The sequence below is a fragment of the Neoarius graeffei genome, chromosome 12 (genome assembly GCF_027579695.1).
Source record: "Neoarius graeffei isolate fNeoGra1 chromosome 12, fNeoGra1.pri, whole genome shotgun sequence".
In the NCBI taxonomy this organism is placed as follows: domain Eukaryota; kingdom Metazoa; phylum Chordata; class Actinopteri; order Siluriformes; family Ariidae; genus Neoarius; species Neoarius graeffei.
The window spans coordinates 6265102-6279469 of record NC_083580.1 but is presented as its reverse complement, the minus strand read 5'-3'; the positions used below and the strand labels follow the sequence as shown (position 1 = coordinate 6279469).

The following is a 14368-nucleotide window of genomic DNA, read 5'->3' as shown; positions in this document are numbered from 1 at the left end:
TGACCCTTATGGCTTTCCGGACGGAGTTTTCACGACCGGATTTTGAACTGCCAGCGGAATACCCGGACGTGTATAATTACCTCATTTAACTTTCCCTCGCTGTTCAGTGGTGAAGCACTGCGTGCTTATAAATCTCTGGACAGTTATCTTTACAGAAATTCAGGATTTGTCAGCGACTCAGATGTGGCATCTTGTAAACAAGAATCCTCATTGGATGGGTAAGTCACTTAAGTATTGAGTATAGCACTGACCAGCCGATTATAGAATAGAATAAGGTAATTCCAGCTGTAATTCCAAATCGTCCGTGTTGTTTACATGGATCTGGCGTTGGAGAGGTAGCGGCTTAGCAGTGGAGATTTGAGTGGCTGTTTTCTGAGCTTAGTCAACATGCCGGCTCTGCCTGCAGCCTCGCTTTTGCTTCTGCTCCCGGCGCCGCCTCCTTTGCTTTGCCTCCGATAACAATCCACAGAGACCCCGCTGGTCTCGCTATCTCGTCCGGAATGTTGTGCATGCAATGGAAATCGCTACAAACCGTCATTTTCTGCTGGAAACCCATGTCCAGTAAGTCCATACGGTTGTAGTGGATATTGAAGTCCGGTACAGACGAACAACACGCAAAAATACACACAAAAAACATAAAAACCGTGCACAGGTAGGGAGAGCTTGTAGCCGCAGCCGTTGTAGTAGAATTGTATATAGTAGGGTTTTCCAGAAGAAAAGGTAGAAGTAAAAGCAGAAGTAGAACCAGAAGTAGAAGGCGGAATATGGCGTTTGACCGACAAGATGGCGTCTGTCACAATCTGGATCGGCTGTGACGTCACATGCAAGTGCTCCATACAGACACAGACTATCTGTCTGTCTGTCTATCTATCGCTCCATCACACTATCATTCTATTGCTTTCCTGTCTGTCTATCGCTCCATCAAGCTATTGCTCCCCTGTCTGTCTGTCCATCCATCCATCTTGCTGTCTGTCTATCCATCCATCCATCCCTCTCAGACAGACAGAGAGGGATCGATGGATAGACAGACAGCAATACAGACTATCTATCGCTCCATCACACTATCTATTGCTTTCCTGTCTGTCTGTCTATCTATCTATCTATCTATCTATCTATCTATCTATCTATCTATCTATCTATCTATCTATCTATCTATCTATCTATCTATCTATCTATCTATCTATCTATCTATCTATCTATCTATCTATCTATCTATCTATCTATCTATCTATCTATCTATCTATCGATCGCTCCATCAAGCTATTGCTCCTCTGTCTCTGTCTGTCTGTCGATCTTTCTATTACTCCATCACACTATCATTCTATTGCTCTCCTGTTCTATCTATCTATCTATCTATCTATCTATCTATCTATCTATCTATCTATCTATCTATCTATCTATCTATCTATCTATCTATCTAGTCAATCTGTTGCTCTATCAAGCGATTGCTTGCTCTCTCTCTCTCTCGTACATGCGTGCACACCATAAAAAAGGTGCCTTAACATCTGGATTATTTGCTAGAGACCATCACCGTCTTCAGTATGTTTGTGAAATCACCTGCGGAGTCTAATTCCTCGGAACGGGAGGGGAAACATCAGCCATTTTGAAGCTCCACCCAAAACGAGTCTATATATGGCTGTCGTTTTTTATTTTGTATAAATTCACATTCTACACATGACCTGAAAATAAAACATGGCACGTTTTTTGAAAATATTTCTTTATTTGAGCCGATGTACATTTTTTCCCTTCGATAACATTTTCTTAGCCTCCATCCTTTCTGGCTCTCGGCAGGAGGACGCATCACGTCATAATAATAATAATAATAATAATAATAAGTTAAATTTATATAGCGCCTTTCAAAAAACCCAAGGACGCTTTACAATTATAAACAAAAGAAAAAAAAAGATAAATAAATAAATAAATAAATAAAAAGTAAAAAGTCCACCGAGTAGGGGTCAGGATGTAATTCCTGTGGTGTAGCAGCCACAGTCCCACCAAAAGGCGCACGAAAACAAGTCCCACATCTCCAGCACCGCCGCCGTGATGCCGCCAGCAACATCGCTCGAACACCACGCCATGGACCCACAAAGCGAGCAGAGAAGCTCCGCCACGCAGAGCGCTGGTGTGTTCCAAACCGCCTGCACAGCCGCCGCGACGCCACCGAGCAACATCGCTTGGAACATCACGCCGAGCGTTAAAGCGCAGAGCGCTGGACAACCACGATGTAAAATGAGCAATGAGCTCACTGCAGTCCACAGCTGGGAGTGCAGGCATCGCCCATGGCGAACCAAGGCCTGGAGGGAACCGACGCCCAAACTGGGTCCGGAGCTACACCACAACCAGCCGACAAAACACTCAAACATCAAACTACTAGGGCTGTAACGATACACCTAACTCACGATTCGATTCGTATCGCGATTTTTGACCCACGATTCGATACACCCACGATTTTTTTAAAATGTTTTTTTAAAGTAGTAAATTTGACTTAACATTTACTTACTTACTTTAACTATTTAATAACAAATAATTCAGACCACTGCAGAGAATGAGTAATATGTATGCAAAAATGAACAAATGTATATCCAAAGATTGTATTATTTTGAGAAATAAAACAATACCGTTGAGCCGGAAGCTCTGTTTTTTTCAGTTCTGAAAAAGTCATTTTTCCAAATCGTGTAAATCCGTTAAGATTTTTTTGGGGGGTGGCTCTCTCACTGTCTCACTCTCATAGGGCCAATGATTTTCTGTGATCGCAGAAAACAGATGGAAATTACGGAATTTTTATGGTGAAACATTGCTCGCGTGTCAAAATGTAACTGCCGCAGAAGGCTTCCGCCCAAGCAGACATGCCTTCAGTGTTGCCAGATATTGCTAACGTTTTCCACCCCAAAATATGTTCAAAACCAGCCAAAAAGCACCTAAACCTGCCCAATCTGGCAACACTGCATGCCTTTCCGGTCAAGTGATTGTGATTGGCTTGTGGCACACCTAGCCAGCCAATGAGCTGCTTGTTTACAGATTCGCTCCCCGCGTCGCCACCAGAATGGCGACCGCTTAAAAGAAATGAATGCTCTGCCAGTGGCGAGTGTGGACGTTGCGTGACTCACAGAAGATTGTCGCAGGTCGGCAAAAAAACGACTTACTAATAGATATAAAAAAAAAAAAAAGTAATTTAAGTAAGTTTAAAATGTAATTTAAATAAAAAGTAAAGTATTCATAAATTGAAGTTTGGAAGCGCCTCTGTTTTTGGGCTGAGAAGTTTGAAAGGGTGTACCGCGATTCTGCCTTCTTGTATCGCGACACGGATCGTGGCTCTGCGTATCGCGATTTCGATACGCATGTTGTTACAGCCCTACAAACTACACAAACACACAGGAAAAAAAAATAGAAAAAAAATTAAATAAAGAAGCTCCGGTGAGAAGCAGCAGCCAGAACGTGCACGATGTACTCTCAAACGGAAACGAGAAAAAAAAAAAAGAATAAGAATATTTATTTCCTTGCTCGCTGAACTCCGTGTGTGTGCTAGTTTCTCTCCGTCCTTTCTCGCTCTTGAGACGCAGGTCTGAGGTCGTCAGCGTACGCCATGTAGCTGTCACAGAGAAAGAGTCGAACTCTCTGCTTTGGCAGCTGTTATATACCAGACACGCCCTGAATTCCTGCCAGGCCGCTTTCCGGAATTACGAAGAGCACACATCTGGGTTGGGACTTAGTGAAGTTTATTGAGCACACCAACGCTAAACAGGCAAAGGAGTGTGTGTGTGTGTGTGTGTGTGTCTCTCTGTCCTGTTAAACGTCCTCGCTCACAGCGTGACAGGGTTTAGAATTGACCACGACAGCTCCGTTCAGCCTCCAGTTGAGCTCATCTGGCAGGAGCCGCCGAGGCCAGTGAGCACATGGCGGACAGGAACGCGCTACTAAACGCTTTTATTACATCACGGGCTGAACTGGAGACCCAACGGCAATGCTTTTCTCATTCTCCAGTGACAAGTGGAAACTAGAACAAAAAAATTGTGCTTGTGGTTAGTGGGTGTATCGTAGGTGATCTAGAACAGGGGTTCTCAACCTTTTTCTACCTTCAGGCTCACCTATTCATGCTTATAACGAATCAGGGCCCGTTACAAAAGATCTCTAATTATTTTGGCTCATCTGTTTATATTAGAATCTAATAATCTATTGTAAAGTGTATTAATGGGATGCAACCTCACCCCCTGTTACAGATGGGAGTCCAGGAATTAAATAAATGCAATAAAAGCAAACTGTAGGTTTTGTGTTTAAAACTGTATCGACGTTCCAGAAGCCAAACCATGCATGCAGGTCCTTCTCAGTCAAAAGGGATTAATGATCCAAAAGCAGAGTCCGGTCCGTTAACACAAGAACTTATTGCCATGTTTGTGTTCAGCAAACAAGCAAGTTATTAAAACCAAGAAGTGGACCCAGAAAGCACTCAATGGGATTAGATCCTTACACGCTAACAAAAGGATTTTTCCTACAAGTTGGAAAATGATCCGTCCGTTGAATTCCCCGACGTCTTGAACTAACTGCTGCTACCTGGCTGGGTTAAAGATCTGGGGATCAGAACTCTAAGATAAATCCTGTATCGTTTATGTCCGGGTAAGGAGGAATTTCTGGGCTTTTTGTACGCGTCTTTCGCTACGTTCACACTGCAAGGCTTAATGCTCAATTCCGATTTTTTTGTGAAATCCGATTTTTTTGTGAGGTCGTTCACATTAACAAATATATGCGACTTGTATGTGATCCTCAGTATGAACGAAAAGCGACCTAAAAGTGTTCCGCATGCGCATTGCAGGATACGACGACGTCACACGCAGTGAGCATGGCCAGTGTTTACGGAAGTAAAACCGCCCGGTTGCGGTATGACCCATCCAATCTAGCTTGAATAGCTGCATCCCCCCAAATGGAAATCAGCTCCCTAACCTCTGCGTCCTTCCATTGAGAAGATTCAGAACCTTCACAGCCCGAAGCGTCCCTCGCATTGATGTCATGCGCAGGGGCGCAGATACGTTTTTTGAACTGGGGGGGGACAAAGCTGCCAGCAAACCAACCCCAACCCCGATATGCCTGTCAAACTTGTTGTGGGTTACCATAGCATCCAAGCTCGAGCTCGCAACCTGTGCAGTCTGCGCAGCTCAACCAACCGAATATCAGTCTTTGTTTTGTTTTATGTGAGTTGTTGCAACTATGTATACACTGCTGTGCACCTCAATAAACCGAATGGTAATTAGTCTTTTGATTTTTCCGTGAGGTTTGCCTTATGCAAAGAAAGACAGCATAGACGTTTTTTCCTCCCTATAAGTGGGGGGGACCGAACGAAGTGAATTTAAATCTGGGTGGGACGAATCCCACCCGTCCCCCCCTCTATCTGCACCCGTGATTATGCGCCATGTTGTTGTAACTTTTTTTGAGAGACCCGCCGCCTACTTCAGCGCAGAATAGTGACGTTTGTGGCTTGTTGATGACGTGTAAGTCGGATGAATGCGACCTGGTGGTTCAGACTGAAGTCGCATATGAAAAGAGCGGATAGGAATCGGAATTAGGACCACATATCCAAACGGCCTGGGTCGGATTTGAAAAAATCGGATCTGTGTCGTTCATATTGTCAATAAAAGATTGGATATGGGCGAAAAGATCGGATTTGAGTCACTTCAGCCTGCAGTGTGAACGTAGCTTTTGTGATGGTCGATTTGCTAGGACGCGACAAGGACGAGGTGTAAACAAACCACAGCCACCTGATTCTCAATCCTCCCTGCTCCTCTTCTTTCCAGGTAAATCATTCACAAAGATCCACAGAAAGACCTGGAGGTTCCGCAAATTATACACGTGTTAGTTTACAATATGGCGACCATGATCAAACAGTAAACAAAAACGCCTCTGAGGACTGAAACGTCTCCTGAACTTCAGAACATCACGAAGTAATAACGGGAAATGGCGAGAACAGTAAGCGATTCATGAATCCAAATGAAGTAAATTCGTCCGATTTATGAAATTTTCACGAAGTGATCACTGAAAACTCGAGCGTTCTTCAACTTGGCTCCGTTCCATCACAGCAAAAGGTTCAAGAGCCACCTTTCTCATCGTCTTTTGGTAAAATGCTTTGCTCTTTCACCCTTTTATATTACTACTCCGCGGGGAACCCGGAAGGATTTTTTTTTTTTAAATCAATCCATTTCGCGGTTTGTTCAATTCACACGGCCCAAAACGACGCAAGCATAGGGCGTTTTAACGACTAGCAAGGCGCCCCAGTGATAGTTTGGTGAACAGTAAGCTTAGCTGACCACCACTTCATGTCTTGTGAGGCAGATGTGATGTCAGATGCAACCCAGCAGTTGTACCTGACTAAAAATTAGCTTCAACTTGGGGGAAGAAAAAAATCGCAGTCCACTAGATGGCACTTGAGAAACGCTGACTGATGAATGCTGATCTAGAAATTATACCCTGTCCATACTAGGGATTTTGTACTGATACGAAACTACTTTCGTACCCCAACACCTGTCCACACTAGCAACTATACCGGTACTGTAGCGATATAACTGTATCGGTACGAAACCCACAAATGTATGGGTTTCGTATCGGTACTGTAGCGCTTCGCTGTAGTGTGGACAGATGAAGCGGTTCTGTTTCGATACAAATATAATGCACATGTGAAAACGAAACGACCGTGGAGCTACATGGAGCAAAGAAAGGGGGGAGAGAGGGAGGAAGAGGGGAAAAGTGAGGGGGGAGAAAGGGAGATTAGTTTTCTTTGTTTCTTTCTCAACTGCCTCGTGCGTTTTATACGAGTCAGCTGAATAAATGACCACCAGAAATACAGACTGTACATTGACAACAAAAAGCGCACACACGTTGTTTCATCCGCCATATTCTCGGAAGGAAGTTACTCTTTCTGGTGAAGATATGGCCCAATCAGTTATTCAAAAGGTCAGCTCCAGGACCAAATATCTGGCTCGGAAATCAAAATACCTGGATGGTGAGACGAAGTTATTGGCTACCGCTCTGGCTCAGTGTCATTTCGACTATTCGTGTTGTTCTTGGTACAGTGGTCTCACTAAAAAAAACCTAAGCACAAACTTCAAACGTGTCAAAATAAGTTAATCCGTGTTGTATTAAAACTCCATCCTCGTACCCACATTACCCCTGCCCACTTTACTCAACTTAACTGGTTATCAATAGAAAAACGTGTTGTCCAACTCAAGCTAAATCGTGTCCATCAAATTGTAAATAACACCTCCCCTTCCTATCTCTTTTCGTTTTGTACCACTGTCAGCCAAGTCCATAACATCCGAACTCGAGCAAGTGTCGGGTCACTGGCCTTACCCAGATTTAAGACCACACTGGGTAAGGGCACATTCAGGTACACGGGAGCTGCAGACTGGAACAGCCTACCCACAAGTGTTCAAACGCTCACCAACAAACAAACGTTTAAGAAACAAGTCAAAAGGTTTTTATTAGAATCATTATAATTTGGACTTTCCCATGTACTTTTAATGTTTGTAAATTGTCGTCCAATTTCTGTGTACAGTGCTGAGCGTAAATGAGTGCACCCCCTTTGAAAAGTAACATTTTAAACAATATCTCAATGAACACACACAATTTCCAAAATGTTGAAAAGACAAAGTTTAATATAACATCTGTTTAACTTAGAACGGGAAAGTAAGGTTAATAATATAACTTAGATTACACATTTTTCAGTTTTACTCAAATTAGGGTGGTGCAAAAATGAGTACACCCCACAACAAAAACTACTACATCTAGTACTTTGGCCGAATCCCATTTCACCCCTTGGACCAACCCCTTGGCCCTTCCCCTCCATTTTGCGCGTTCACGTGAAGGGGTAGGGGTATCCCAATCCCAGTTAACGCGGAGGGGTAGGGGAAGGGGTAGGGCTTCTGTACCCCTCCAAACGGAGATTTTCCTGGAGCTGACTCCGAACGAAGGGGTTTGAGTGATTTCCCACAATGCCATGCGGATTTCAGCGAGATTTCATGCGGATTTCAGAAAGATGGCGGTTCCCGCGGCGAAAGATTGTCATAAATGTATTTTCTCCATTATTTACGTGTTTTAAGTTGTTATCCAGAGGAAACACGCCGCTTGATTCGCTTTCGAGCTGAGAATGAGCAGCGATTTCTGAAATCCAAGCTGCTGCTAAAAAGCTTTGGGAGTGAGTATTGTTTTCGGTTGCTTGACTGCGTACGTTTTGTTCTGTTATTCTCGCTTTTATTGTTTACATGAGTGTTCTGACACCTCATTCTGTCGGATGTGGTGCACGAAGCGCCAAAGATATCCCATTCAGTGGTGTTAGTTAACAAATCACACCCTGCCAGCAGAGAGCTCTGGTTCTGCCTCTGGCTCTGACTGTAGCGGCTGGTCGCAGCCAATGACGCATTTGGTCGCGTTTTGCTAACGTAAACGCTGACGGAGGTACGCGATGACGTATGCGATCGTTGAAGGGCTATCCCAATACATAGGGGTTGAATTTCAAGCCCTATCCCTTGTAGCTCAGTTTCAAGGGGAAGGGCCAAGGGGAAGGGGGAGGGGTAGGGGTAGAAATTAGAATTGGGATTGGGCCTTTGTATGGCCTCCATGATTTTTAATGACAGCACCAAGTCTTCTAGGCATGGAATGAACAAGTTGTCGACATTTTGCAACGTCAATCTTTTTCCATTCTTCAACAACGACCTCTTTTAGTGACTGGATGCTGGATGGAGAGCGATGCTCAACTTGTCGCTTCAGAATTCCCCATAGGTGTTCGATTGGGTTCAGATCAGGAGACATCCTTGGCCACTGAATCACTTTCACCCTGTTCTTCAGAAATCCAACAGTGGCCTTAGATGTGTGTTTAGTCATGTTGGAAAAGTGCACGACGACCAAGGGCACAGAGTGATGGTAGCATCTTCTCTTTCAGTATAGAGCAATACATCTGTGAATTCATGATGCCATCAATGAAATGCAGCTCCCCGACACCAGCAGCACTCACGCAGCCCCACATAAGGACATTGCCACCACCATGTTTCACTGTAGGCACCATGCATTTTTCTTTGTATTCCTCACCTTTGTGACGCCATACAGTTTTGAAGCCATCAGTTCCAAAAACATTTATCTTGGTCTCATCACTCCAGAGTATAGAGTCCCAGTAGTCTTCATCTTTGTCAGCATGGGCCCTGGCAAACTCTAGGCGGGCTTTTTTGTGCCTGGGCTTTAGGAGAGGCTTCTTTCGTGGACAGTATCCATGCATGCCATTCCTCTGCAGCGTACGCCGTATTGTGTCACGGGAAATAGTCACCCCAGTTTGGCTTTCTACTTCTTTAGATAACTGCAGTGAACTTGCATGCCGATTTTCTTCAACCCTTCTCATCAGAAGACGCTCCTGTCGAGGTGTTAACTTCCGTGGACGACCTGGACGTCTCTGTGAGATGGTTGCAGTTCCATCTTTCTTAAATGTTTGTACCACTTTTGCTACAGTATTCCGACTGATAAGTAAAGCGCTGCTGATCTTCTTGTAGCCTTCACCTTTGTGGTGGAAAAATTATTTTCTTTGGGGAATTCTGAAGAGACAAGTTGAGCATCACTCTCCATCCAGCATCCAGTCACTAAAAGAGGTCGTTGTTGAAGAATGGAAAAAGATTGATGTTGCAAAATGTCGCCAACTTGTTCATTCCATGCCTAGAAGACTTGGTGCTGTCATTAAAAATCATGGAGGCCATACAAAGTACTGGATGTAGTAGTTTTTGTTGTGGGGTGTACTCATTTTTGCACCACCCTAATTTGAGTAAAACTGAAAAATGTGTAATCTAAGTTATATTATTAACCTTACTTTCCCGTTCTAAGTTAAGCAGATGTTATATTAAACTTTGTCTTGTCAACATTTTGGAAATTGTTTGTGTTCATTGAGATATTGTTTAAAATGTTACTTTTCAAAGGGGGTGCACTCATTTACGCTCAGCACTGTAATAATAAGTCTGTGATAACAATCGTGATATTTTGTGATATATAAAACCTGTGATAGTTATATTTCTTAAATTTATTTACTATTATTATTAATGTTATTCTTATACATTTTTGTTTATTTACACATTTTTTTTGTAACTTTTGTCCTCTATCATATTGTCACCATTTTGTAATTTTTTATGAGGACCGCAATGGAAATAAGTCATTTTATTAGACTTTTTTGTGTCATCCTCGTTTTTTTACATGTCTTTATAATAATTAAATGTGTATTTTATTGTAAATGTACATGTGGAAAACCCAAATCAAATCAAACTCGGTAACCACGGAAACGTTTTGCGCGCGCGCATTTCAACTACCGTGAAAGAAAACCGCAAACATTTCTCGCTAGTGTGGACAGATGCACTAAACTGTACCGGTGTACTTTGTATCGATACAGTTATACCACTTTCGTACCGATACAAGTGTGAACACAGCATAAAGGCCTCTGCATGCTCTTGCGACAAGGCTTTCGCAGATAGCTTTTCGCAGACAGTTGTAATTTATCGTTGAGCGGGGAGTAATAGGCGTGCGCGATGTTATTCACCGCCACAACGCAAGGGGGCGCGAAGTCGCGAAATCGCTAGGAGTAGTTGGTGGGTGTGGTTAGTGGAGTGTTTATCCTCCGGTTACTTATAATGACTAGAACTGGAGTCGTATAGGTGTACGTACTTCCTCACTTCCTCGATCAACCGCTCTTCGTGCTGCTCCATCTTCGCTCGTGTTTTTAAAAATGGCGGTCGTGAAAACAAACCAAACCGGGAAAGTAGGGAAGCGGAAGTGCGTGTACAGCAGATGTAGAGTGGACCAATCAGAGCCCTCTTGTCTGCAAGGCTTCTGCAGTGGTCACAATTTTTGGGAGGTGCGCGCAGAGCGTCTGCGAAGGTGGGGGGGCTACGCAGACGCTATCTGCGAGGACTGGGTTGTCAGCATAAATTGGCCTTTAGAGGTCTAACCATACATCACGATGCTATAAAGTGAGCCGTGACATGGAAATCAGCTTTGTGTTAATTATGCATGCTTTTATACTGGTCAGATCTTCCGGGCGTCGATCCCAGACGTACCCCTGAGGTAGAAACACACCCTGAATGGACAACCAGGCCACCATTAATCCACTCGCTCCATACCGAGGGCCAGTTTATCGTAACCAGTCCACCGGTATGCTCCCTGTCTGCTGGAGGAAACCTGAACAAACAGACACAGCGAGAACGTGCGCACACGCAGACGGTAACCTGAACTCCGGAGTGATACTTTAAGATGGGTGTTTAGGTTTTTTGTTTTTTTTCCCTGAGGTACAAAACAGTTTACGCCAATTTAATCCCTGCCCTTCAGCGTCCTTCATTTGCATGCAGCCGCTGATCCAAAATGACTTTCAGGCTCCAGTAAACCACACAGCACGTGTTTAAATGCGTTTACGTGCATCGACGCCTGCCTGCCTACCTTTTGCACCTTCAGGTAAAACCGCAGCAAACTGCATCACGGTTACGGTGAAAACGTGAAACGGATAAACACGCGTTTGTGTATTAATGCATGTTATTAAAACAGTTTCCACTAGGCACTGTTCGTCAGTCAGCACGCTTCTGCTCCTCAGTCAGGTCCTGAATATAGAAACATGTTCAAGCGCTCTCTCAATCCAGTTTGCAATGTGGTGCATAAGTATTTACACTCCACATGTTTTAGTGTTAGAACCCGGAGCTGAAATTGATCAGTTAGTTAGGGTTATATGCAGGGCTTTGAACCGGTTCAAGGAACGAAAACGAAAACCGGGAACTTTTTCTATTTCACATGGAACAGAAACGAAACCAGAAACTTTATTATTTTTTATGTTCCGGAACAGAAACGCTTATTAAAAATAATGGTAACCAGTTAATACCGGTTTTTATTTCGTTCCTCAAAGTTTCCGTAGCCTACAAATAAAAAAGCCATTCTTCTCCTGCGCAAGTTTCTATGACCCGCTGGGGTTCACTTCCTGTGTGACGTTCGCTGACTGAATGGAGAGAGCGGGAAGGTGGACTACTATCACGTCTCCATTACTGAGTGTCTGAGCAAAGAAGAGCCTGAACGATGCAGCCTCCCTATTGGCTGTTTGTAAAAATGTATCAGTTGTTGCCCTTCCCACGGGAATCATCGCGGGCTCGAGAGACGAGACCTGACGAGTTAGTTCGTTGGTAGCAGAACAAAATGTCTGGACACAAATCGGGTTTTCAGAAAAGGAAAGAAAATAAACGGAGGGTTGAAAATACAAAAAAAGGAGGCAGAAAATGCAAAACGAGTTTTAAGGTAGGACAAATGGTTACTTTTCTGAGGCAGCCCGCCGTGGCTGCCTGCAGGCTTATTTATTATAGCCCATTTAGTTAAATAGTTGATATAAAATGTTTATAGTTATAGTTATGTGATGGTTGTCCTGATTTAGACTGTTTTTTTTTTTTTTTGGGGGGGGGGGGGGTTGCGCGATGTTGCACCCGGGTCCAGATTAGGGCAGAACCGGCCCTGGCTACATTTCAGGTGTAGTGTGTTTTATGTATGTATGTACTTGTATAGATGTGTACTTGGTCTTCCAATATGGCGCCTAACAAAATCTCGCGGCGCGGTGACGTCATGCGGTAGCCCTCTATAGGGCCTGACTAGCCTTTGGTAACACACTAAACGAATTCTCTTTCATTTTTGGCACTTTTTCTGTTTGTGTAGATGGGAAGACATACTGAGAATCCAAATCGCCAACATTTGAAATAATAATTGTTTTGAATTATTTCTTGTCTTATTTAATGAAGGTTGTAATAGAATTAGCCTACATTTGGCTTAAGCTGGATGAGACAGAGACATAATTTTATAGCCATTTGTTAAACCGCTGACAGGGAACGTAATTAACCGTTCCGGGAACGAAATTTTTTTTGTTCTAACCGGTTCGGGAACGTCTATTTAATGGTGGAACCCAAAACCGGAAACGTTAAAATTCCGTTTCTGTTCGGAACGAACCAGCAGGAAAAAAATTCTGGTTCAAAGCCCTGGTAATGTCATGTATACGCATGAAGTTGTAAATAATATTGAAGCGAGCGTTAAGAATCAATAGTGCTTGCTTGCATAAGTATCCCCCCCCCCCCCCCCCCCCCCCCCCAATTGCTGTGAAATCCTTGTTGCAACCATGGTCGCGTCTCCAGTCAAAATGGGATGCTTGAATCAGGTTCTCGGAGTGGGATCATAGGGGTGGGTGGGTGTGTTTTTTGTCTTGTTTAAATTGAATTCTCCTGATTTTTAATCTCTTCTGCTTCCTGTTTCAGTGCCGATGCGAAACTCTTGGAGGAGGCAGTCATCCCTCTCGCCAGAACTTTAAGTATGTCCAATATTTTCTTCATCGACTCGTTTCTTTACATTTTGGTAAACCTTGTGCACCAGCATACTGTACGGCTGGGCGATGTGATGTAATATCGATATATTGCGATCAAGTCTATTATTAATTGCCAAACACTATTCTGAGATCTTTTTGTGGTTACCGCCTCATTGAGGCGAGGCAGTAGCCGCTATGCCATCGTGTTGTAAGGATGAGTGTAACAATCACAGAATCGCAGAACGGTGAATTGTGATCTCGCGTTATCAAAGGCGCACAAGAGCGAGTGGCGAAGCCGCTATGTCCTCGTGATGGAAGAACGAGTGTAACAATAGCGAAACTTCGTAACCAATCAGCACTTATCCTGATCAAGTTCGATTACCCGTTCTACTTCTTGATCAAACAATCAGAACCAGAAATGAAATAAGAGAAACCTCGTTATAACTCCGTAGTATCGGATGATAATCAGCAGATAAAAAGATAAACGAAATTCACCTCGTGGTTCGCCAAGGCTACCGATTCGATATCAAGTAAGCGGTGTTTATTTTAAGAAAATTTACCTTTTGATTATCACAGCTTTTGTTTGGTCCTTCTGAAAGGTTTTATAAGGCGTGTTTTACTTTTTGGCAGATATATTGAGAAGCCGATATCAAACTTCTGCTATGCGCTTTAATTTTTAAATTTTCTTTTAGAGTCTTTACACTCCACTTGCGAAACATGTGCTCATTAGTACTAAATGATGCTTCTAAGACAATTCGTGAACAAGTGTTTTCTTACTATTTTGAAAATAGATCGAGTTCACAGCACTGCGTTTTGAGCAAAAACTCAGTAAATAAAATCGGTAACCAAAATACTCCAAACCCTGATGCTGCTCACTAGGGCTGTAACAATATGCGTATCGAAATCGCGATACGCAGAGCCACGATCCGTGTCGCGATGCAAGAAGGCAGAATCGCGGTACACCCTTTCAAACTTCTCCTCAGCCCAAAAACAGAGGCGCTTCCAAACTTCAATTTATGAATACTTTTTATTTAAATTACTTTT

General features: G+C 43.4%; 1 protein-coding gene across 1 annotated transcript in view; it reads left to right on the top strand.

The window, feature by feature from the left end:
• dym (dymeclin) overlaps positions 1-14368 on the top strand; it is a 213472-nt gene that overhangs the window by 17784 nt on the left and 181320 nt on the right. Inside the window, exon 3 of the mRNA XM_060935419.1 lies at positions 13278-13330. Within this exon, the coding sequence (XP_060791402.1) occupies positions 13278-13330 (53 nt within the window). The remainder of the gene's footprint in view (positions 1-13277; positions 13331-14368) is intronic.